The sequence below is a fragment of the Doryrhamphus excisus genome, linkage group LG3 (assembly GCF_037039965.1).
Source record: "Doryrhamphus excisus strain RoL-2023G ecotype Guam linkage group LG3, RoL_Dexc_Guam_v1.1, whole genome shotgun sequence".
Taxonomy (NCBI): Eukaryota; Metazoa; Chordata; class Actinopteri; order Syngnathiformes; family Syngnathidae; genus Doryrhamphus; species Doryrhamphus excisus.
Genome location: NC_136359.1, coordinates 9,468,048 through 9,493,731, shown reverse-complemented (window position 1 = coordinate 9,493,731; position 25,684 = coordinate 9,468,048). Strand labels below are relative to the sequence as shown.

Genomic DNA, 25,684 nt, shown 5'->3' with positions numbered 1-25,684 from the left:
CAATCCATCAGCCATGTTTTCACTGTGTGTGGAAGTCGACGCTTTTATGTGTCACTCTTGCATCGACTCATTACTTTCTCCCCTAAAACAGCAAAGGAATGCAAGTTGGGTAGAGTGTGTAGATGAGTTCTAATGAGCCAAGCCAGGAAGTTCCAGCTCCATTCTCCAGCTGCATCATAGTGGAGTCTTCAAAAGAAACGCTCTCTGCCATACTGCTGTTAAACGTTCAGTTGTCTGAGTCGTGTTGGCATTAGAAACGGAGTCAAAGCGAGGTTATCTCAAGTTGAACAAGGTTTCAGGGGAGCAAAACCTCTGTGGCTCAGGAGAAATAGACCGTGGATTCATAGAATTTCAAGTTGGAATGGCCTCCTAATCCTTTAATACATCCGTAATGTCTTCATATGGCATGTTTAATTAAAAAGCGTTCTAATCACCCTTGCTATGTTACATTAATGTGATGGATAGAGAACTGATCCTCTTAAATAGGCAACCACTCAATAAAAAAAGCTATTTGATATGTGACAGTGATCGATATGTAAGGAAATCATCCATATACATCTGAGTATCTATTTTTGAACCAAAAAAGTCTTTTCAGGCAAAGTTAAGGCACCACCTGGGAAATTTGGGTTTTATGTAAATTAGGTGATGGAGGGAAGTTGTCTTCCTTCCTCCCACGAAAGACTTTGTCCTCCTGGGACATGGAGGAGTGGGCTTCGTTGCTACCGTATGACAAATTTGATGGAGGAATAGAAAATTGATGGCACATTCATGTTCTGAAATGGGTGCCATTAGTTTCAGGTCTGCTTTATGCATTATTGATTCAGCTATTTGGCGAGAAACTTTGAAGGTTTGTGGGCATTTTGTGTTAATGATGAAATGTTATGTTGCACTGGAAGTGATAAATTGTAACATTCTTCACACGGCATAAGTAACTACAATGGTATAGGGCTGGCAGGGCCAAACAATCCTTATATGCATTTCCTGGATGTTGTCTTTGTCTTTTAGGAGACGTCTTTTAAGACGTCACTTTCCCCGCCTCCTTCAGACTGGATATTTTAACATTCGAGTACACGTTTAACACATTTAAAAAGGCCTTTCAATGTTATATTTCACAACGGAAATAGCAAGATTAACATGTAGGTTATTGAATATTTATAGGAGTCCAGAACTTAATACAAAGGACCGAAAATTTGAATAATAGGGGCTCTTTAAGGTTGACCGGAATTCGTTACTTAGCGCTGGTTGACCTTTGACTTTGTACTTATTTCAAACTGTCTTCAACCTAAAATCGTTTTTATCTGTACAGACAAAGTGAATTAACATTTTGACATTCTTATCTGACAGAGTGTGTAAATGAGTTAGTTAACTAAATATGTTACTCACAGTGCTTTAGTATGGGTATCCAAAGTGCCGCCCTGGGGGCCATTTGAGGCCCCTACAACCTTTCATACAGTATTTCTGAATGTGGCCACCCTGGCTTTAGAATAAAAAGTAGCTTAAATTTAATGACAAATAAGTATGCTACCTGACATCATTTTAAAAAATGAACCACTTCATAAAAAATAATAAAGAAGGATGAATAGCAGCCAGCTAGCAGCTAACGTTAGGTGGGGATTCCACTGTCTGGACTTCTGCTGGATACTTGATTACATCCAACTAACTGCAACCCCCTAACCTCTGACCTTTTCCCTGAAAACTTACCATTGTGGAATTCCAATTTTGTGGTAACACTGTAATGTCTGTGAAGCTTTTATTGTAGATTGGCAATTTTTTGTGAAGCAGTTAACCGACTCATAACCCTAGATTTTTATCCCTATTTCATTTCATGTGTACGTGTTCCATCTCCAATATCCCTTAATGGGTCTGGGAAAACCGACAATAGAGGCCTTACAAATGCACTATTTGGCTATTTATCTTTATAAAAAAAATGCAATATTTCCCTTGTCATCCTGACCCAAATTGCACTGAGTGTCATGCTAATGAAGATGAGAGGAAAAATGGAGGTCGGGGTTAGCGCCAGGTTACACACGTCATCCACTTGCTCACGTCTCGACTTGTACCGTTTATTTTTTGCAGTAGAGAGATGCTTGTCCTGAGGGCCGGATTAAATTACACTGCGACCGACAAGGCTTCCGTGGAACACATCCATTGGGCTGCCGCACCGCCGTATTGGTTTAGTGGCCCGCGGCTTCATTGGCTATTGAATGATTCCAGCATACAGCTTCTCTGGCTACCACGGCGGATATTAAAGTCATCTAGCATGAAGTCGTCTGACATGTGATTTCCCGCCGCCATTGTGTCCAGCTCCAATGTCCATAAAAAGCAGGCGGGACGATGGCTGACAGATTGGACTGTCTCTTTGGTGGACAGAATGTAGAGCTGAAGGAAGATAGAGAGGTCGTTACATGATGGCAACGCCACATGTATGTTTCCCATGCATCTGCTATGTCTGTTTCTAGCATTATGGCTGCGCTCGCCGATTTAATCCTAATCATCCAGCCATAAAGACAACTATCCAACCAAAGCACTACACAGGCAGCATAAACGCTGTTATTCTCTCAGGTTACATTTGGACTTAATATGCCATTATTGTAAATATTCAAAAGTTAAGATGGTGGAAAAACATGAGAAAAAAAAACAGTGGCTTAGACTTGATTATCTCTAATCTTTCATCTCTAATCCTTTTAAAAGAGCACAACCGAATGCCGCAGCTGCAGAAAATCTGCAGCTAATCTTGTTTGTGTGCCACCGGCAGGTCTGCTGGCTTTGTGTTATGGTCATCTGAGTGTTAAATATTGTTTCAGGACACTCACCATTTGCTAGTGCGTGCTTATATGCTCGCTAGGTTTAATTAACAAGGTCACGTTCGGGCCAATTGTTGCTAAACAACAGGTGAGAAGAGTTGTAATAATGCAACTATTTCTACATCTGTGACGTGAAACTTTAGAAAATTGATAAATTATGCAGGATCGGGTATCGAGTCTCGAGCATCGATGTGAACCGGGACTAACGTTCCCATTCTCCCATTCAAATGTTTTCATTTCAATTGCTATTTTTGATACCTACTTCTCTGATTGGAAGACATACCAATATCAAAAAGAAGAAGACGTTTGGCTGAACTTCAACATTTGCAACACAATGGCATCATGCAAAGAATGGTTCACGACCAAAGTGATTGATGTTCACACATTCATGCCGCAGAAATAACATAGTATCTTGTCTCTGATGCGCTACGTTGGGCTTGCTTTAAGCAGTCACAATCAAGGAATTCATTTGCACAGTCTCTGTTAGCTCGGTTATCAAAGGACCTTCTCAACCCACACTACACACTTCTAGCCTTCAAAATAAGCTTTGGGCTATATCCTGTTTACATGTGATGAAAAAAACTACCTTACACCAACATTGAGGCAGCAAACAAAGTAGTATACTCCTTTTCAACATCTTCTGTAAAAGTGTAGTCCTGTAAAAAGAAACGTGAATCACATTTATATTCAAGTTGAAGGGCTTCTGCCGTGCAAATTTTATTACCCTGTAAAAGCATCAGACTTGAGAATCCTTAGGAACAAAATCAAAATGAAAATCTGAACCGGAATCAACCCGACAATTAAGTAAGTTAAGTAACAATATTAAGTAACAATTAAGTAACAATACAGTTAACAATACAGAATTTCCAAACTTCACTCCATCAAGTTATTATTAGTAGTATTATTTACTCTTATCTACCACATTGGGTAAAACAAATGTGAAGGTGACTATATGGGTGTTATTTCATGTCTCTAATAATGTTAAAAACCATATTTAGAAGGTCGTAAAAATGTTTTCTGTGAAAATATTTCACTAAGAAATAAGGAATCCTACTTTGCGGAGATTCACTTATCACGGTCAGTTTTGGAGCCAATTGACCACGTTAATGAGGGTTTACCGTATATGGTTTATGCACATCAACTTTAGACAGTAATGTAATGCTAGGAGTCCACCTATTGGAGTCCAATCTATGTGATTGGCACATAGTGGCATAATCAATGACCTACGTATCTTTCCAATTTACCAACAAGCATCACCCCTTCAAGCCTCATCTTATGATCCAGTACTAATGTTGCTCACATTCCCATTATGAAAGCCATGATAGGCAGTTACACCGAGACCTTGTTGCGTATTTGCCGACATTGTACGAGTGCATCATGTAACTTGGCTTAGCTAACAGAGAAAATTGTATGCATCATTAGCCGCACACAGCTGCAGTAGACACAAATATCAATGTGTCCTGAAGTAGAGGTCGCTTTACTTGAATGCACAAGGCAGACATTAGCCATAAATGCTGGCCTCGCGTATAGAAGTGAAAACAAGCTCATCTAAAGCGTTCATGGCATACATTATGTCTACTGACTGCTGCTTAGATTTCAATCAATAATTCCTCACGTACTAACCCGCTGGTCTTCATTTGAAGTCGAATGCATACATGTAATCTATGCATGCATAAACGGTCTTCATATCAGAATATCGTCCTTTTCTCCTCTCTCATAACACACCGATGAAAAATGTATTGTCAGTGGCATGATTGATTTGCTCTCTCGTTTGTGGATTAGAATTAAGACGTCAAAGCGCTTCTTAATGATGTTTTTCTGCCCCTCCAATTGGCTGCAAGATTTTGAGAAGTGATTTTTGTTGCATCTGAAGAAATTAAATAAGACATGTCTTTCTCTGCAGCGATAAACAAGAGAGATTAATCAACTCTAGCAGGACATTGAGAATGTAGTCAGATGGAGGTCATCCTCTTTTATTTGTTTAATACCAGGCTACTTTGCAAACATTTCATTCATTCATTCATTTTCTACCGCTTTTTCCTCACAAGGGTCGCGGGGGTGCTGGAGCCTATCCCAGCTGTCTTCGGGCGAGAGGCGGGGTACACCCTGGACTGGTCGCCAGCCAATCACAGGGCACATATAGACAAACAACCATTCACACTCACATTCATACCTATGGACAATTTGGAGTCGCCAATTAACCTAGCATGTTTTTGGAATGTGGGAGGAAACCGGACTACCCGGAGAAAACCCACGCATGCACGGGGAGAACATGCAAACTCCACACAGAGATGGCCGAGGGTGGGAATTGAACCCTGGTCTCCTAGCTGTGAGGTCTGCGCGCTAACTACTAGACCGCCGTGCCGCCCGCAAACATTTCATGTGTTTTCTTTTTTGAATGAATGTTCTAAATACATATTCCAATCAGCACCGCTTATCTTCATTGAAGATAGGAAAGTTCATACATTTGAACGTAAGAATAAGCTCTAAAGTTGAATTACTGTGATGTCACACCAACACGGGAGCTTCAGATCACATTTTGTGTCTGAATTTCAGACTTGTAGGCAATATATTTCTGTCCCAGCAGGGGGCAACAGTTTTATTTTCCTCCGATCGGCAGCAACAGCTTGGATATGAAAAGAAGACAGAAGTTGCAGAAATGCCCGCAGACAGAGGGAAATGGTGACAAATCCAGCAGAGACAAAAGTACATGCAGTTTACACTGGCACAGACTTTGTCTGGCTGTGAATCTGTGGGTGTCGCAAAGGATGGGACATGTTGGTGAGGCCGTTGTTGTTCTTCTATAAATAGGTAATCTGTACATATTTCAAACACATGCAAACATCTGGAAAGAGATGATTATTTTGTGTTAAGTTTTGTGTTATATACTAAATCTGTTCCGATGTTTGAGATGTCGCTAAAACTAAAAGATGGATGTCGCCGTTCTGCTTGGATTTGCTTCTCTGCAGAAAAAGCTCATTTTCTCTGTTTTTCGGTCAAAATCTGGTGTTTTCACTGAAACCACCTTATGTACTAGTGCTGATTCATAAAGACCTAAAAAGGCTAGAAACAAACTCTTTTTTTCTGATGAAAGAATAGGGTCTAAAGTTTCTTTACATAGTTTCAATGTTTAGGTAGTCCTAAAACACAATATTCTGTCGGCCTTGAAATTCAGCAAAAATGCCCAAAACATATTATATTTACAATTTTTATTGAAATGTTTTATTGACTGTCTTTCTCTGTAGCTAACAAATTGTATCTGACAAAAAAAAACTGCTTAGTAAGCCTTCATCATTCATTCATTCATTCATTCAGGGTCGCGGGGGTGCTTTAGGGTGCTGCCATCCCAGCTGCGTTACTTGAAAAATAAACTGCACACTTCATGACAGGTGTATTTTTATGCAACATTTATATTTCTATGTGTCGTGGGTAAACCTGTTTGTGGCACTATACAAAATTGTAAACATACCAAATATGGAGCAAAATGTGATGATTTATCTGCGGAGCTCGCAATAAATGCTCCAAATCAGTAGTCAATTTTAAACATAATTAGTAACGTAATCATAAAAATGATCAAAATGACGTACATACAGTACTAGTGCATACAACATTGGCACTCCAGCAAAAGGCAGCATTAGTGGGTGACTGAGATTCTTAGACAGACAAGCCAGATAAGCGAGGACAGCAGGAGCACTTCTCAGTTCAGAGATCACAGAGCTGCGGCGGTTTAAGTGAAAGCCATCTTCCCAGAATGCTGATGCAAGCATGTTTATGGACACAATCTTGTATTTGAGTTATTTTAATCTGAAAAGGGGGCAGGAATCCAATACCACAGCAGCAGATAAGTGAGCCCAGTTGAGAAGCTACATGATGTGGTCAGGTGCTGACACTCACAAGTCACAACATTAGGTACACTTGAGAGGTGTGTTTGAAAATATGCCTTGAAGGGAGAGTTGGGATTTTTTGAGGTGATGTTGTATGACATCCCCATCAGCAGTATAGTGCATCAACAATGTGTTTCAGAGTGTTTACATGCGTGGATGACAACCGCAGAGCTAAAGTGACCCCACCAACTCGCCGGAACTACTTTCTTAAACACCAAAAACTGACCAGAGCTCAGCTCACGGGACGAAAAGGGGCATAGGTCACGGTTGATGCACTACACTGCTGATGGGAAAGTCATACATCTTCATATATACAAAATCCGAACATCCCTTTAAGCACAGAATGGTCAGCGGAAATTACTCTAAAATTGCTTATCCTTTTATTAATTATTATTTTAAATCGGCTATTTAATCAACTTACGGGAGTCTTAATGGCCATACATGTGGCCTCAAGTTGATTCGCCGTTGTCACCGCTGCCTACCACAGTAGGCAGTTAGTTCTAAAAAGATGTTTCTATAACAATGTATAACGCTTTGCAGCCTTGTTGTTATTGTGGAATAGCGTTTAGAAGACATTATGTAAACAAGACATGACTTACTCTCTTCCTTCCTGTGTACTGGCAGATTAGTTTTGTTTTTCTAAATGTGTTTCTACTGTACTTTAAGACAAATGCTTCTTGTTAAGGTGTTCCCTTAAAGAAGTCGTCAGTGGAAAAAGTCATTGCAAAGGACGGAACTGATGTGAGCGTCCATCTGTCTCTCGTTCTGTGAACTTGCCTCATCCATTGTTGTCTTGGAAAAGAAAACAAACTTATAGTATAACTCGGATACCATTAACATCCAGCAGCAACACAACATTTTGGCATGACTGCTATTTTAATGACCTTAACAATCTACCACGAGAAGTGTTTTGAACAATGTAGAACATACTTACAAACAATGTAGAACATTTTTTAAGCAAAGTTGAGGAATCATGTCAAGGACCTCTTAAGGAGGTGCTGTTTTGACACTTTAATGGGGTTTTTTATTTCACCACACGCTTGTTATTTTGGTTGCATCATGCTGCAACATCCTCAATCCTTAACTACCAAATCTCTTTTATGTGTAGTGTAAACACTTTTTACTATTGTACCATAATACAAAATGGCATTTTCCAAGATGTTAATTAGTTTGAAAAAGCGGCAAGCTGATATGCAAAATGCAACATCAGACGGGCTGACTATTAATACCAATAACACACACTGAAACCTGGAAATATTTAAATTATCACACAGCTGCCATCAGACATTCATCTGCACTGCATGTTTGATATAGGATTTTTTTTGGACTAATTACATGGAAAAGCAATGATGCCAAGACACTACCTCAAACTTAGTGTCCAATCAGATCTAAATCCATCCTTATACTTCTTATAGCCACTAGAGGGCAGATTTGCATGGGATTGTTATCACATCCGGCATAATTTAAATTGTATTTTGTAAGTATTATAATTCATTTCTCAATATTTATATGAGGGAATTCCGGTTTATAGGCGATTTGCCATGCAAATTACTGTCAATCTGTGGAGAGTCTGTTTTGTTAGCACTGTAGGAGGCTGGCTAATAGTGACAAAGAGCAGTCACCGTTCCATTGGCAACACAAAGAATGGAACCTGAGTGTCATCTATTCACATGAAGAATCAAGGCTGTCATTGGCATTCACGAGTGAGATGACAGCATGTTAGTTATGTGATTCAAAACTTCACGCACGTCTGCTTGTGCTGCATGCCGTATACAGGTGACGTATGAACGCAGATGCATGCTGTCTGGAGTACATTATTATAATTCTGATAGATGGAGGGACAGACGGGTGTTCTACCGCAGATATCATGTTCATTCTTTCCTCTTCACCTCAAACACAACCATAGACACACATGCAATAAGTTGCTTATTGCTTATTTCCCATAAAATTGTTGTTAGTCATCATACTTATCGATGCACACTTGCACAGTCTTGCACATTCAGCCACAACAACAATATTTTGATTCTTGGCTATGGTAGACTTAAGAGCAGCGATGAAGCATTATTGCTGGGATTTATTGTGTCCTGGATGCTTTCAGAAGTTCCAACTCCATCTCATGCATGTAAATCATCACAGGGGTATTTATTGTGATTTGAATATGAAAGCGTGAATGTGTTGAAGGAGCTCTGTTTGGACCAGTGATGGTCAAATTACGGCCCAGGGGCCACATCCGGCCTGCTAGCTGTTTAAATACGGCCCGTCCGTATTTTTCAGTGCTTCTGAAAAAAGGGACACAAGCACATATAAGCAGATTGCATGACACTTTCACAGATACAGTAATTCCAGGTGGACTGAATTATATGTATAAAATATGTAGTCTGGTCCCCCGTCAACTTTGTCAAATCAATCAGTCCCGCGAGTCAAGAGTCTACATATTATGCTTTGGTCTGAGCATTGCTTTAAAATTACGAGGGCGCTAGAAACTGCCACATTTTATGACAAATATTTGATAAGACTCAGATGCCTCTAAAATCAGTAGTTTTCTTGCTTTGATCCCCAAACGAACCCTTATTTTTAATATGATTCTAGGCTGGCGTGAATTTTGTACCAAAAAAAAGGGCGGATGCTAACTGAGGTTGCACTGGAAATAATAATTTGTATCAAAAATACAAAATTTGAAGAAGAGCTTACTAAAATTGTGACCTCTATCCCTAACTTACTCTGGTGGGATATGATAATTCCTTAAAAAGTGCCTCCTCTACAAGTTTGGGGTTTATTCTCCTTTCGTTTCTTTCTCCCTTGTTATTGGCTTGACCTCTTCACCTTGTCAACAGCAGCTCAAGTGATAACTTTGGTTTGCCAGAAGCTACAAGATGTTGGGAGACGTTCATGTTTCCACAGCTGCCTAACTCCAAGTCCTTTTATTTTGCCTACTTCATCATTCCCCTCCTATTGTGCGTTCACCGCAAGTAGCATCTGCTTAATGGGCCTCAGCACTGTGGAAGTTCTTCCATCTTCCTTCTTTTGCACAGCTTGCAGACAAGCACAAGTATGCATGTAGATTCAAGGTGATCATCTGTACTTGGAGCTACAGTATGAGAGAGAGAGAGAGAATCAGCTTGTGGTTCTACCAGCAAACTATCTCATTAGTAAATGGAAATGTACAGAAAAAAGAAGTCTGCAAGGAAACATCTTGTGTGTATTGGTGCTCTCTCTTGGACACTGGTTTATTTAAACCCAGACTCCTGGAATCTGCAGTTCCTAAACAACAACCCGGCATTTTTTCAAAGCCAAAACCAACATGCTGTTCTTTCTCCTGTGAGCTGGCACAGCCAGCCGATTCGGAATGTTCCGCATTGTTCTCTTTAACCCGCACTATGCCAACTATCAAAAGAGCTTCAGCAGAAAAATGCCATTCTTACAAACATAACAGCAATGTGTTTTGACTGACATGGTCACAATTCATCCTACATGGCACGGTGGCATGTAGGATATGGCCCCTATGAATAGAATACTTTAATTTCTGAGGCGACATTTCGACACTTCGAACCTGTGGCGTATATGGCAATGCAGCTAATTTCTGGCTCAAATCTCCTGGCGTCTCACTGTACTGTATAATTCCAACTAATATTTAAAGTACTGGTACCATACTTTAAATACGGTACCACTCGCGAGTCAGTGAGAAAACGTACAAGCTATCAGTGAAATCATGACAAGCTTGTCAACTCATTGGAAATTGCAGGAAGTCATTACTCAGTACAACAGTGTGACTCATGGTGTCATCTGACAAAGAACACTAAAATACTCAGACAGCAGCTTAACACTCAAAACAAAATATATATACTAATATAACTTAAAAAAAAACAATTTTAACATTTTCCCATAATGCATGGTATCCAAGCAAAACATTCAAAGCAGGACAAGTGGCATAGAAAATGAATGGAAGCTACAGCAATGTTGCCTCTGTCCACCGGTGGGAGGCAGAGGGGACATCATTTCAGCCAGAGCAGGCACCATTACTTAATTAATTTAACCATTAATTCAAAGTAATAAATTATAATCATTTGATCTTTTTCAAACATGCTATAAAGAAAACAGAAAAAATGTAAGAAAAAAGTTTATATGCAAAAACCAAAAAAGCGGATATATTCTTTAAATCCTTGTAGTTCAAAAACGGGTAGGAAGACCCGAAGGAACTATTCGAGGTGAACTCTTCCTGAGGCATGACGTTTATGAGAGTGGAAGCTGTTTGGGGAAATGTGGCCATTTCATGTGGTAAATTAAGAAAAACAGAAGTAAAACCAGTTTGATTATTTCAGTTTTAGTCAGAACTCCTACCGTGTTCACGTTGGTGCCACACCCTAAAGAACTGCAGATGCCTGATGTGGAATTATGTGTAAATGTCGACATTAGTTGTCATCGCTAACGCTAGCAAAGCCTGTGAAAAATTCAAAAGGCTAATTTTTAGCGTTATTAGTCTCGATGTAGAAAATGATTCCTCTGAATGGAATTAGTGCAACCTTTTGGGTTTCCAACCAGTGCAGAAGAGTGTCTGGTTGAATTTCCAAAGGACTGGTCAAGGAAATGTGTTTTCCAGATAACATTACAGATGCAATAAGGCTTGGCTTGGTGTGTGTGATTGAAACAATACAGCACCTAAGCCGCTTTGAGCCCACCTGTTTGTTCTGCCGTAATTGGATTCTGCTTCATTCCATTTGCCTTAATGCTGATGCATAATGCAGCGTACTGCAGGGAGCGGCCATTACCAGCTATGGGCTTCAAGAAGTAACCCGATCCAGCATCCATACCGACCCACCCCCTTTCTTCCCTCCTCCTGCCCATCTCTGAGACACCATTCCAGGGCTTGTGTTCCTCAAAGCTCATTCTGGACGGATTGATGGTAGAGGCTTTTGGGCCTGATGGGAACCAGAATAGCAGGTGTTGATGTTAGAGCCCACAAGAACAATAAGCCGGCCCTGTGCAGCATGTTAATCCAAAATAAACAGGCTCAGGCACTGGGCCGTTTGGGCTCAGGGCGGACGGATCCTCATCAGAGTATGAGGTTCCGCTAACAAGACAGGCATGTGGAGCCAAAGCGTCATCTTTCCTTTGTAGAGGCAACAACACATCCCAGTCATGTGGAGCATCCCAGACAGCCGCACATCCGGGCTTAGCAAGTGGACTTTTCCCACAATCCCTGAATCAAAGCCAAGAGCGGCTTGCCCCCATTTACTGTATAGGAAATAATCAAATTATTGTATTCATATTTTAATATATTTTGTGGCTTTGTTTAATATCATAATTTAGCAAATATAATGAATTATCTATTTGAATAAAAACAATTCTATATCATTTAATAAGCAAAAAGATGTATACATTTGCATTTCAAAGTAGTTCTATATAATCAATCAAATGAAATTCAGTACATCATATAAATGGTTTAAATCAAATATTTAAATATAATTATAGAATATATTGTAAAAAAAAGTTGCATTTAAATAAATATTTAAAAATAGTATTATACTTGTAATGCTATAACTAGTAACATACAACCTATATTGAATATAAGAAGAATATTGTTTAAATATTATTTTACCACTTTTAATGGAATAATAATTAATGGAATATCTTAACATTTTGGGAGAATATATTTCATTGAATCATATCAAGCTGTTATGGACAAATCAATTGTATGCACATTACCGATTGCACCTTCCACCTTAATTCTCCATCTTTTTTAAGACCTTTTAAACAATTGTATGCTTCCAACTTTGTGGGACGTTTTCACCTCATGCATGGATCATTTAAAGAGCCCTCTTGTTATGTTTTTGTAACATATTAACTGAAGAATATGTGTTATATAAATAAGGCAGCAGCTTCCTTGCACTATCATGACAGAGACTCCTACACATGCTCTGGAACCTTTTCGCCGCCGCCATACTTCTTTCTCATGAGCAGCTGCTGTCCCTAAGTAGCTCGTGTCGATGGCCATGACTCAACAACGACGATGGTGATGATGATGAAGATAAGACATCTGGAGGCTTGGCGTGTGTGCATGTTCGTTACCTATCGTGTGCAACAGTGGAAGGATCTCAAGGTTCATTAGCGTGTCGTCGGCTGCAGAAATAACGATAATCAGGCCTCGCCTTACCGGCTGTGTACTGTGGGGAAAAAAAAGCATCTTGAACTCCATTCACCTCCCGTGCATGCTGACACGTGACCGAGGAGCAGATAAAAGCTGATGTAGCGGCAACATTAACGCTAACAGAGCGGTGGTGAGGGATAAAGCCAGCGAGGAGGAGGCTTGATGAGCTGTGGAAATTTATAGAAATCGTTTGATACGAAACGTCTGCAAGATCTTCTATTAAATTAGAAATGTGCAAATCAGCAGGAGATTTTTACCCATAAGCATCAGGAACTGAAAGAATTCTTCATCAGCGCACTGATTTTTGTGTGTGTTTAATGCAAGGTCCTGACACAAAGCACTGTTGTGTATTTTTACTATCCTTCATCGTGATGGATGCACACATTGTGCCCTCGCCGCTCTCCGACTGACATGTGTTTGATCCCCCCCATCCTCATCTTACAGGAGACAACACCTGGTGCCTCACTGCATGACCATTAGTGGACGACACGCACACACACACACACACACACACACACACAGAATCACAGAATCACAGAAGGGATTTTAAGAGCATTTCATACAGCCTCTTGTCACAGCTCAGCAATTTACACATACTTGCATTACGTACTGTACTATACTGGACAGAAAAAAATCACTAGTTTTTTTTATTATTTATTAAATTTTTACTTATCTGGATTTTGGATGCATTTTTTTTAAATTTTTGAACAATAATTAAATACTTTTTTGTTGTCTAAATGAACCGCTGGTTCAAAACTTTGCTTTCTTTATTATATTAATTATATTAAATAACTAATAGAGTTGTAATTTCACAGTCAGAATTTTACCAGAATAAATAACATAAAAATAATTCATAAAATAAAGTCAACATTTGACGGAGAACGTTTCAGAAAAAAATGTTTTTTTAGAATTATTAAAGAATTATTAAAATATTATACATTTGATACGGGAAAAAACGGGAAAAAATATTGCAGTAAAACGTACTAACTTTACAAGATTAAAATAACAATTTTTTTAGGAGTTTTCATATTAAATTTTTCATTTTTTCATAAACATTTTCATATTAAAAGAAAAAAAGGCTTAATTTTCCAATAATTAAGTTGTAATAGTACAAGATGTAAGTCATCATTTAATTATAATAAATTTGTAAGATTTAACTCATGATTTAATTATAATACATTTTTCATATTACAAGGAGTTAGTTAGTTTCTAAAAAATAATGTAAAAATTGTATTACATAGCTATTAATCAAGGATGAAGATATTATTATAAAGTTGTACTATTAATAGCAACATGTCTTATACTGTTTAAGGTATTTTAGTTTTAAAGGGGACCGATTATGCTTTTTCCACTTTTCTGACCTATAAATGTAGTTAGAATGCTGTATTCTCGTGTTAAACCATGCCAAAGTTTCAGATAAAGATTTGGAAGTTAGCCCTGAAGGAAGGGTTCTGTTTCAAAAGGAGTGGGCATGCCCGGTGGAATAAATTAAAACAGATTGTTTTGGCAGGAAGTACAAATGAAAGGAAATACAGCTGGAATAGGTGCAGATTCTGGAAGATCTAAAACGATGCCTGTTCGAGTTATTGTGTGTAGCTGCTCTATAGGTCCATAACTCCATACAAAGGGTCGAAAAATAAGCATAATATGTCCCTTTTAAGTACTATGGTTAGTTTGTATGTATGTATTTCTTTTTACCTAGTGTGCGTGTGACGTATCATGCACTTCCATAATCCCCTCTTCCACTTTGCATGTATTTTTCAGCCTCCACCGTGGCTGAGAACGGGAAGAAAACCTGCCTGAAGCTGAAAGTTTTCGTCCGACCATCAAGTAAGTGCTGTGCGAGGCTTTGTAAACGGATCCCGTTGAAGTCGACAATTTGTGTCTGAGATGAGGCTTGTGCTCACTGTGCCGACATGCCGCTTTCATTTGTCTCACAAAGTGCTGCTACTCGCTAAGAAGATGTTTATTAAAAACACGCACACACACACACAAACAGGACAAAACATCATCTGATTGTTGCCATGAGCTTTGTTGCTTGACAGGGGCTGAGAGGGGGCCTTCAAATGTCTATCTGGCGTTTATGTACATCTAATAATGATGATTTCACTCTCCCTATCTTCTGTTTGTAGACAGCTGTGTGAGAACTATAGGTGTACATGACCGTGTTTTTGATGTAAACGACAAAGTAGACAATACGTTAGAACCACGAGGTTAGTATGGCTTCCTGCTTTTTGTTTTTTGATTCTACTTCATTCATTTGTCTTGTCTTCTCCTCTCACAGCCCCGCATGATGCTCATTTACTCACGCTGCTCGTACGCCTCTCCACATGTTTCTTCTTCTTCGCATCAAACACGATATCACACTTACAGTAATAAGTGTTGAAGTGTGTTCAACACATAAGTGTGTTCCTTGAAATGTTCTGAACAAAACTGAAACTACAGTATATTCATTCATTCATTCATTTTCTACCGCTTATCCTCATGAGGGTCGCTGGAGTCTATCCCAGCTGTCTTGGGGCGAGAGGCGGGGTACACTCTGGACTGGTGGCCAGCCAATCACAGGGCACATATAGACAAACAACCATTCACACTCACATTCATACCTATGGATAATTTGGAGTCACCAATTAACCTAGCATGTTTTTGGAATGTGGGAGGAAACCGGAGTACCCGGAGAAAACCAACACATGCAGGAGAACATGCAAACTCCACACAGAGAGGGTGGAATTGAACTCGGGTCTCCTAGCTGCGAGGCCTGCGTGCTAACCACCCATCACCGTGCAGCCAACTGCAGTACTTTATTTAGTCTTGTAGTTGCCGTTGTCAGATTTTTTCATTTGACATGGAAGGTGTGGAATTTCAGATTTTTTCCACTTTTCAGGGAAACAGCCTTGAGAGTCTTCCACCAGTTGATAGAGTTTGGTGCGGTGCCCGGTAGCCGAAACAACCTTAGCATTGTTGGCACCCTCCACACAGTGGTACACGACCTACCAAGCACAGCTAGACCCGCCATAGTTTGTTGATTGTTTACTATAGCAGAAACGTGCTTATGTGTTACATTTTAGATGATAGATTTTGCTAAGTTTCCCTACAAAAATAAAAACACTAATAAAGCCTTAATATGATGCAAACTGCAAACCCTAATGATTAATTCTGACCTTGGTTGATAGCTGCATTGCATATGGATATGTCAAGACAACATGCGGACGTGACTGATGACCACCTTCCTCTCCTTGCTATCCTCTCCTATCCTTGCATGCCTCATTCCTCCACTACGCTTGCCTAAAGAAGCTTATTAAAACATTAGCTATGCCCCGCAACACACATTTCTGCTCTAAAGCTTTGTTATGTCTGCTTTAACGAACCCTTTGCATGGTCCAGCTTCTTTCCCCGGCTCATAGGAGGTGTCCACTTAGCAGGGAGAATAACAGTGTTATATAGCAACTCAAGTTCATATGGCAACTCAGACTCCACTAATCCACCAAATGTCTAATAAAGCCATTAATGTGTACCAGTAATCCCTAGAGAAAAGCTTTAAACAACTAAACGCTTGATTGGTTTGTTCTGCTTGTGATATTGAAATGTATTTTTACACCCTGTTGCTTTTTCCTTTTACAATCTTTTAGACGACACAAGCCACGAACCAGCCGAGCCCTCCCGAAGCGAGGAAACGAACGCATCTCCGCGCCTGCCGATATCGAGTCAACTTGTGGCGTCACTGCTGCTCTGCCTGGCAGCACTCTTATAGCGCCCCCGCCTGTCCCGGAGGGGCACATTTATTACACCCAGCGTGGCCTGAATGAATCTGCCCGAGGTTGCAAAGAAAGGGGGGGCGGGATTTTGCAGGTGTTTGCTTGATTGGACATCCCAAGGAATCTCTGTCACCTCCGCCCCCTGACAAAGTTTTAAAGATGTGAGTGGTGGGGGAGAAAAGCGGGGGATATGGCGCCCCTTTTTTTGTTGCAAACCTAAGATGCCAAATCCTGTTGTTTTTTTACTTTTGACACTTGGTGTTTTTCCCTTAACAGCGTCATGGTTCATCATTGCAGTACACACACAGATACGGACTCAAGTCTCTACAATTCTTACCAAGTTGTGTTCAGTAGCAGTAGGAAAGTGAAGACTGTAGCGCTTAGGGAAGGACTTGTACATAAACAAGTAGCTAGCTGTCTTGAGACGTTGCAAGAAGCAGCTGTGTCGGGATTATCGATCCAGCAAATGAGAGATGACAAAAGAAGTGTAATTAATTGAAGTCAGGGTGCCATCCAAGTCGTTCATTGTGCAAAGATTGAGCACATTTTTATTATTTGGGAGGGGGCGGGTGGGGGCTTTTTATGACAGTTCTTGTGTTTTTAGAATTGCATGTCGGGCCAGATCAATTGCTCTTGCGGTCCGTATACGGCTCTTGGCTGGAGGTTGGCCACCCTTGGTTGAAGCAGGAAACCACAGCGGGGGGGAGGGGATTGTATGCGGCCTGCACTTTAACCTTCTGATCCCCACGGCACTCAGTAAGATGGTGGAGGATCAGCTGTTGAGTGAAATCGATTTTTTAATATTGTTTCTCCCTGAATGTTCTGAACTCCTGCTTCCATGACAGTTCTCCTACTGAAGAGGAGTTGCCATCGGGTGGATGTAGCTGACACTAACTCACCCACACCCAATGGATAGGACACTCAGCAATCAGTTCATCGACAAATTGATTATTATGCCTGTCACTAGTGAAAAATAAAAAGCGAGCCGTTTACGTTCATAAAACGGAGAAATTCAAACTCCCACCTGGAGACAGGGGATCGATGTCTTTTAGAAGTCGCAATTTCACGGCGGCGGTCACACTCATTTTGTGTTTAGCGAGCTGGACAAAGAACTCTGCTTTGTTCTGGCAGTCCTTCTCCTTGCCAGCTTGCATATTCAAATCCAAAGATTTGAACTTAACGCCATAATGATAGAGAACGAAGAGAAGACTAATAGCAGCAGCTTCTACAGCACTGAGGCATTGTTGTGTTTACTTGCTTCAATAGCACTTACAATCAATGATATCGTCCCTGTGTAAGGACGGTCATCTTCATTCGGCTTCAACTTCAATACCAAGAATCCTCCCAATGAAACAACTTCCTGTCAGAGACCTGTGTGCTAACAAAAAAAACGTATGTCCAGCCTGGGCCTCCTAGTGTTACTGGTTTAAGTGACTCTTTAATGAGGTTCAAAATGACAGGCATGCGGACCCCATGTTGCGGCAAGGGGGAGTTATTTCTGGTATTAAAAATAGACAGCGGAAGCCTTGAAGGAAGGGGGAAGGGGGCAAGGGAGGAGGGTCTCATGAGTAGGGGTGTAGATTTCATCCATGGGGGGTTTTTAAGGCACCAATGACCTTGCTGTTTGAGTGAAGTGGTGAATGAAATAAATGGAATTCCAAGGGAGGGGTCCGGAGACACGTGAGGTAGAAGAGCGTGGAGAAAAATCCATAATTGCAATTTTAACATCAATTCTGGAAGAATCACAAAAGTGTGTTGAAGTACGAAGGCGTGTTAGAGCCACACTACATAGGACAAATATCTTATGCTGTCATAACAACATAAGAATAAGTTGTAATGTTCTGGGAAAAATATCTATATTATTGAAGGTTGTATTTTTTAATAAAAATGTCTAATAAAGTGGTGCTTTTTCCAAGACATGACAAGAAAAACAGTTGCATCTTTCTCAAAAAAATAAATTAGGACTTAATTTTTGTAATATTTTTACATTTAGAACTTTATTCTCTTTATTCCCAAAATATTAAAACAGTTTCTGTAATATTCTGACATTTTGTACAGGAAAAAATGCTTTTTCCTTGTGATTGTGACTATAACTGACTTTTCTCATCATAGTCCACTTCAAGTTCATATTTAAGACGCCTACAAGTTATCAATCCTGCAATCAGCATCATTATTTTTATTATTGCGACATTTTTCTTGTAACATTACAACTTTATTCTCATAATTGTACTTTTTTTTGTTTCTTCTCGAGGTGGCCCTAATACTCCTTCGTAATGTGTCTGCCTTCCTCCCCATGCAAAACCGCCTTTATCTTTGCCATTTGTCGTTGTTGTTGGGTTTTTTTGTGTTTTTTTTTTTTTTGTAGCGCTGTCTGTGTGGCTTTGCAGACCATTTATTGAATAATCCGAATGAAGGCTTCTCGGCAGATCAACAGACCTTATTATCGCAAAACCAGCTTCAAGTTGACTCTCTGCCTCTTACTTAAGTTGGTTTTTGCTTCGATCACCGCGTTTTATTGCGTACACAGCCTAACCTGGGAAATGAGGATCAACTTTAAAAAGTGGATACTGTGTATCCTGAGGTATTCAACCATCAAACATGTAGTGGTAGCTTCTCGCGTCTGTTTTGTACCTTCTGGAGGACAAAAGAAAAAAAAATAATTGTTAAAACTGTATAATTGTTACTGTTATGATGATGATGATGATTAAGACTATTATTATTATTATTATTATTAGGGAGGACTCCTTGTTGTAAATAGTGTTTGATATTAAAGTATTAATTTGGTTATGTCTTTTTCTAGAAAAAAAAAGAAAGAAAAATAGAATCTGGTAATATCTCTGGGTTTTGTTGAGTGCTTTGAAACAATGCATTGTGCTGCAATCCTCAATGCCCAAATGAAGCTAATATTTCGACGTCGGAGCTCTACACACATGCCATTGGACAGACCACAACCTACGCCTTCTTCAGGAGGATGCTTTGGACTTTCTTGGACGCCTTTTTTTTTTTTTTGCCTTTAGCGTGGGGAAGCATGAGACAAGAAGTGGACAGTTTCATGATGTGGCATGCGCATGAACTTAATGACATGTACGGGGGGGGGGGGTGTTTTGCTTATTTTCTTTACAGTGTTTTAGGTTGTTTTGTTTTTTTAGCTCATATTGTGCATTATTTTGCATCCCTGGAATCGGAGTGATGTCACAGAGCCTTGTAAGTGCTGTACAAAAACACCAAACATTGTGATGTTGCAGTGGGGTACGGCCATGTTGTTTTTTTTTATTCCTTGAGAAAGACTTGACTCTCTACTTTGCTCTTTGGAGGAGTGCATACAGAGGGAGTGCATACATGGACGTGAGTTTTACAAAAGCGTGACTTTGGTGTGTGTGTGTGTTTCTCATGTGGTGCTGCCGCCGTAAATGGGAAGCGACTCCCCTCTTTTTTGGCAGCCGAGAGCGTTTCCCATGCCTTAGACGCTCTCCGCCATTGTGCTTTTACAGGTCAAACAAAACAAGCCCTTCACTTCTCTTAGCCCCTTTTTTAATAACCCTCAACCCTCCTCCTATCTGGCCTCCATGTTGCTCATTTAAGAACAATCCCGGACTCCCTTCCTCCACAATAAGCAGGGGTCAAAGCATACCGCCAGGCCGTGTGGCCCTGGTTCATTTTAGTCTTCTCGTGATTGTGTCGCATCCACCACATCACATCCCACGCTGTCCTTCCTCTTTGTACCCTGGCCTACTTTGTCATCGGTGGGCAACAATTTCCAAACCTGCTCTTTTACAGTATATAAACAACGGAAAAATTGATTTAAAAAAAAAGTATCTGTATTTGTATATACACGTGTCTGAGCATCTATGAGTAATACAATAAAATAGAAAAACATTACCATGGTGATTTATGATGGGGTTTTTTTTACACTGTAATACTTTTATTCAGGGATGTATTATTCTGGGTAATGAATGGAAAAGCTCCCATTCCACCAGTCAAGTACAAGAGGTGTCCAAACCACTGAGGGCCATATCTGAAAAATCAAAGAATGCGGGGGCCACTTTTACATACTATTGTAAAACCAACCCATGTACATAGGTAGATTTTTATATCTGCATTTTAAGAAAAGCAACAACCGCAATCTCAGCTTTGTGATATCAGTGATAGATTACACTTTGTTGCTGTTTTTTTCCCAAATATTTCAAATTCCTTCTTGGATATTTTTTTTCTTTGAACTTTATTACCATATGATTTGATACTATTATGTATTACTTATTAATCTTTCAATGTTATGCTGTTTTTTTCTCTTAATATTTAGTATTTATAAAAATAAATACAGGGTTTTTTTTGCATTTTTGTTGTTTTTTTTCAGTTTTGTAGTGATCGTAGTAATAGTATTTGTTATTGCTGTTATATTTTTCACTCCAAAACTTCACATGGTAGTCGTAATCAGTATTATTTATAGTATACGATTTATAGTATGTATACTATATAATTTATTATTGCCATTTTTCACACGTAAACTGAAAAAACTACAGCAAAAATGGGGAAAAAAGAACAGTAACAGAAAAGTAATATTAAAAAAAATTGCATAAAATTGAAAAAGTAAAGGAAAAAAGTGAGAATATGGGAAACATAAAACAAAGAATACATTTACAATGTTATGATACAAAAATGTTTTTGTACTTTTATGAGAGAAATAATAAATACTATTACTGGAATTGGGATTCAAAATAGAGAAAGAATGCTCTTTATCCTAGCCCCACTAAGTGGTTGACACCCCGCAAATTGTTTCCAGCATAAAAACGCCACTGATGCTAATATATATGGTGATTGAAAGCATGTGCTGGCGTCTGTTAGGCCATTAAATCAAATGCTCATCAGCAAAAGATTCCACCTAATCGAGAGAATGAACAAACTCCTGTGACACTCAGTCATCATTATGTCTTAGCGTGGACACACACACACACACACACACACACACACACGTGTTTCAGTATTGATGCCAAGCCATCCACAGGTCTCCTAAGACAGACTTAAGAGGGCCAGCGTCCATCCATCAGGATCAGAATAAGACTTTCCCTTTGCTGGGCCGCTAATGAGGACACCTAATAACCTTCTGCTGGACCCCATCAGCGCTATTTAGCGTCACCGTCCATTATCTCTACTAATTAGACTGAGAGCCATCTCACCTAGAGGGCCAAAGTAAAGGGGGATGACGGCCCCCTGGTAAGCCACTTGGACCCCAGCGATGCTAATCTTTTAGGGAGGTGCATTAAAAGTGGAAGGAAGGGCTGATTAAAATAACACTAAAGGGGTACAAGTGCATCTTCTTCCAGGCGAGGATGGAGCATACTTGTGTTTTTTTTTTTTTTTAACGCCCAAATGACACACAGGAAGCGAAGCTCTCCGATGACTTTCCTAAAATGTGGAGGCTTTGGAAGACTCGCTTTATGCAAGAAGACACTCGACATGATGAGCCAATTAGCCTCAAGTTGTTCTTCCTGCTGGGAGTTGTGGAGATGCAGGTGTGTGTGGAAAGACAACCAATGTGCTGCCAGTCATTACGTGGCTGCAAATCATAGCTTGATGTCAAGATGTCTCCTCCATGTACCATCAAATTATGATCACAATGAAGGAGCCAGAGTGCTCCTCTGTGCCATTCTGAAAAGGACACATCAAGGTTCTCTTTCAAGCAATTTTTTTTTTTTTTTTTTTTTTAGTCGCGTTCAGTTGTGTTTCCATGCAAACGCTTGGTTTGACTGACGGTTCTGCATGATGTCTTCACTTCATCGCTCCAGTGGTGTGAAAAGGTCATAAATTACACATAACAGTATGCCGCCCCTATTTATGAATAGATATTCAAGTGATAGCACTGGTGGTAGGCTTGGGAAGGGGTGTAATATTTAAAAGGCCTCCAAGCCATATCAACTTCGTCAACCTGGTATTTATTGCGGGGGGAGGGTGCTTATCGCGCCAGAAATAACCCATAAGCAAGGTATATTTTACAGTCAGGACATAATTCAAGGTCAGAATGTATGATTATTTGAAGGAGACATCATGACAGAGTTGGAAAAAAAAGCTAAAAAAAAAAACATATCAAGGGGGATGGAAACTGCAATCATTTGGCACTTTCTGGTAAATTTTCAGGATAAATTTGGGAAATGCTTAAAATTAAAACAAAATGTAATACATGGCGGTTCACCTTTTGCAGAATATTTTTGTGCTTTTTTTAATATACAGCATATGAACGTGGGGTGTTTTGTGCGTCCTGATTGGGTAAGACTATTGTCAATCAATCTCTGTGCCTTCCTGTGCAGTACAGTGTTCCATTTCCATAAATGTCCGCAACCAGTGTGACTGTGCTGTGTATTTGCAAGTTTTATCCCCAAACAACGCAGTCGCACCCAAAAGTTGGGGCGAGTAAGAAGAAGTTGTGGCTGTAGGGCGCTAATTACAGAAGGAGGAGGAAAATAGTACATACGTAGACATACTGTATATGGGTAAAATACAACAAAAGGGGCAATATGTTCTAACAAGGACACAAAACCGCTGCAGTGCGTTACGCACAGTATGAAAAATGTAAACAGTTCATATTTGTAAAAAAATAAATGTTCTTTTATTGTCTTGTTTATGCTGAGGCCTCGTTGTTTAGACATTTAAATTTGTATCAAAGCGAAAGTTATGCTTGAAATCTTTCTTCACAAAAAGCCCTTTTTGTTGAGAACTGCTAATTTGCTTGCCTGTGTTCTACTGCTGATTACTAAAGAACGGAAAAAGATAGCAACAAATGTTGTTTTCCTGATGAAAGATGAGAATCAAATCTTTCGTTTGGAATATACTGTGTCTATATAGAAAGTCTATATAGCTCGACAAAACAATAAAAAATCAGTCAGAATGATCAAAAACCGAGAGGGACGGCTTTAGAAAAATGAGTTAATGATGAGTTAATCATTTCTGTGTCCAGCAATGTAGGTCGGAGGTTTTTGAGTGTTTAAACAAGAGAGGAATGTGAGAAATTGTTCATGTCTCTATGAGAAAAGTATATGAAGTGTACGGTAAAGGGGTTTTACCTACATCACGGAATTCACTTATTCCAGGCTATTTTGAGTTTAAGTGTTAAGATAGTGACCTCACAGCTAGGAGTTCAATCCCACCCTCGGCCATCTCTGTGAGGAGTTGTTCTCCTTGTGCATGCGTGGGTTTTCTCCGGGTACTCCGGTTTCCTCCCACATTCCAAAAACATGCTAGGTTAATTGGCGACTCCAAATTGTCCATAGGTATGAATGTGAGTGTGAATGGTTGTTTGTCTATATGTGCCCTGTGATTGGCAGTCTAGGGTGTACCCTGCCTCTCGCCCGAAGACAGCTGGGATAGGCTCCCGCGACCCTCGTGAGAATAAGCGGTAGAAAATGAATGAATGAATGAATGTTAAAATGGTCCATAATCCATATTATGGTCCATAATCCTCCAGGATTACTATTGCAACTAGGGATCCTCAGATCAGGGTTTTATGCTGCTGATTCCGATACTGATCATCCATGATCCGATACCGATCACATTGATTCAGTATGCATTTTGCAATTTATTTATGATGAGTTCTATTACTATTTGTTCCTTTGCTTTCAATCAATACCCAGACTTCCTTGGGCACGATGTTTCTTACAGGTTAGTGCATTTTACCCATGCTTCTCACATGCTGACATTCAGGGCTGAGAGATGACGAGCTGCAGCCAATCCAGAGGAGGATTACTAAAAAATGTGATGCCACTACAAATATCACCTTGAAGGAAACACCATGCAGGGATTGAGAGAGATGGCAGCAGCCCCGGGAAGAAGAACATGGGGATTGTTGCCGAGAATCACTTCTTAGCGTTATCATCAAGTGTTAAGTAAAAGAGAGAAAAATAGTCAGCATGACTGCAGCATACGTGCTAAAGATGCTGTGTGATCTCTCGGCATGTTTTTACACATTCATTCACACTGTGGTGGACGTGTTGCACTCAATATTCAACAAGGATGAGGGTTTCATGGTTTGAACTGACAGCTAATTTGCACTCAGGAAACTGATCCAACACCCAAAAGAGACCGCTGATTGAGAGCCAAAATGTCATTAATAAAGTCTGCTGCAAGCAGGGGCTCAGTCGTACTTCTACAAGCATTAAAACTTACTTTTTGTTATTTAAAAAATCTTTGATATGGCCGATTCCCGTTGTGTTAAAATATTAAATATTGTTGTAACGGTTACATTCAGACAGGAATGGATCACTGAGTGAAAACGATTAATGTTAGTCTGTAAACCGACCCGCAGACAGAACCACGTGACACACAAGAGTCCTTGAGGACCAGGCAGCCAAACATGACCAATGAAAAAACTCACCATGAGCTTGTATTGTAGGAGGTCATTACTCAATATAACGGTCAGACACAGGGTTTTATCTTACAAAAAACACTAAACTCATCGCACAGCAACTTAACATGCAAAAGTCTTCCACATGGAGCTCATACCTGTCAACCTTCTTTTGTTTTTTATGCAGTTTCCTTCTTTGCCCGACTCCCTCCTGTTTATTTTTCACACCTTTTATCTTTCATGGCTTTTTTTAAACATGAAAGTTAAAATATGCAGAACTGTAAACGGGAGGGCATCAGGAAAAAAAGGAAACCTTATGATATACAAACATGTGCCAATATCAGTTTCACATGAAAACTATCATTTTATAACATTTAATTGGCGGACAAGCAGCATAGAAAATGGATGGATGGTGCAGCGATGCTGCCTCTGTCCACTAGATGGAGCCAGAGGGAGGCTGACATCATTGCAGCCACTCAATGAATGTGTTGCTCAGACACAATGCATGATGGGAAAACTTTTTTTTCATTGTAAACAAGATTTTTGTACAGTGTTGGAAATTTATTTATTTTTTTACAAATACACTTTATTTACAATTAATAAATTAGACCGCCCTTGTTTCTTCAGTTCATGCATTCAAGGACGGTTATTTGTTTTACACTGGTCACTAGGTGTCAATATAGTTACTGTAAAATTCAATGAGCTATAAACCATGCCTAGCTAACATAACCTCCGGCATGTAATTGGCGACTCTAAATTGTCCA

General features: G+C 39.7%; 1 protein-coding gene across 2 annotated transcripts in view; it reads left to right on the top strand.

Moving 5' to 3' along the window:
- efna5b (ephrin-A5b) overlaps nucleotides 1-18,175 on the top strand; it is a 93,789-nt gene extending 75,614 nt beyond the window's left edge. The window contains exons 3-5 of one of the 2 annotated variants that reach the window (XM_058069727.2): nucleotides 14,598-14,663; nucleotides 14,966-15,046; nucleotides 16,463-18,173. In XM_058069727.2, the coding sequence (XP_057925710.1) occupies nucleotides 14,598-14,663; nucleotides 14,966-15,046; nucleotides 16,463-16,584 (269 nt within the window). In that variant the 3' untranslated portion in view covers nucleotides 16,585-18,173. Of the gene's footprint in view, nucleotides 1-14,597; nucleotides 14,664-14,965; nucleotides 15,047-16,462 lie in introns of both variants that reach the window. The other variant, XM_058069728.2, reaches the window with a different exon arrangement.
- Nucleotides 18,176-25,684: the final 7,509 nt, after the last annotated feature.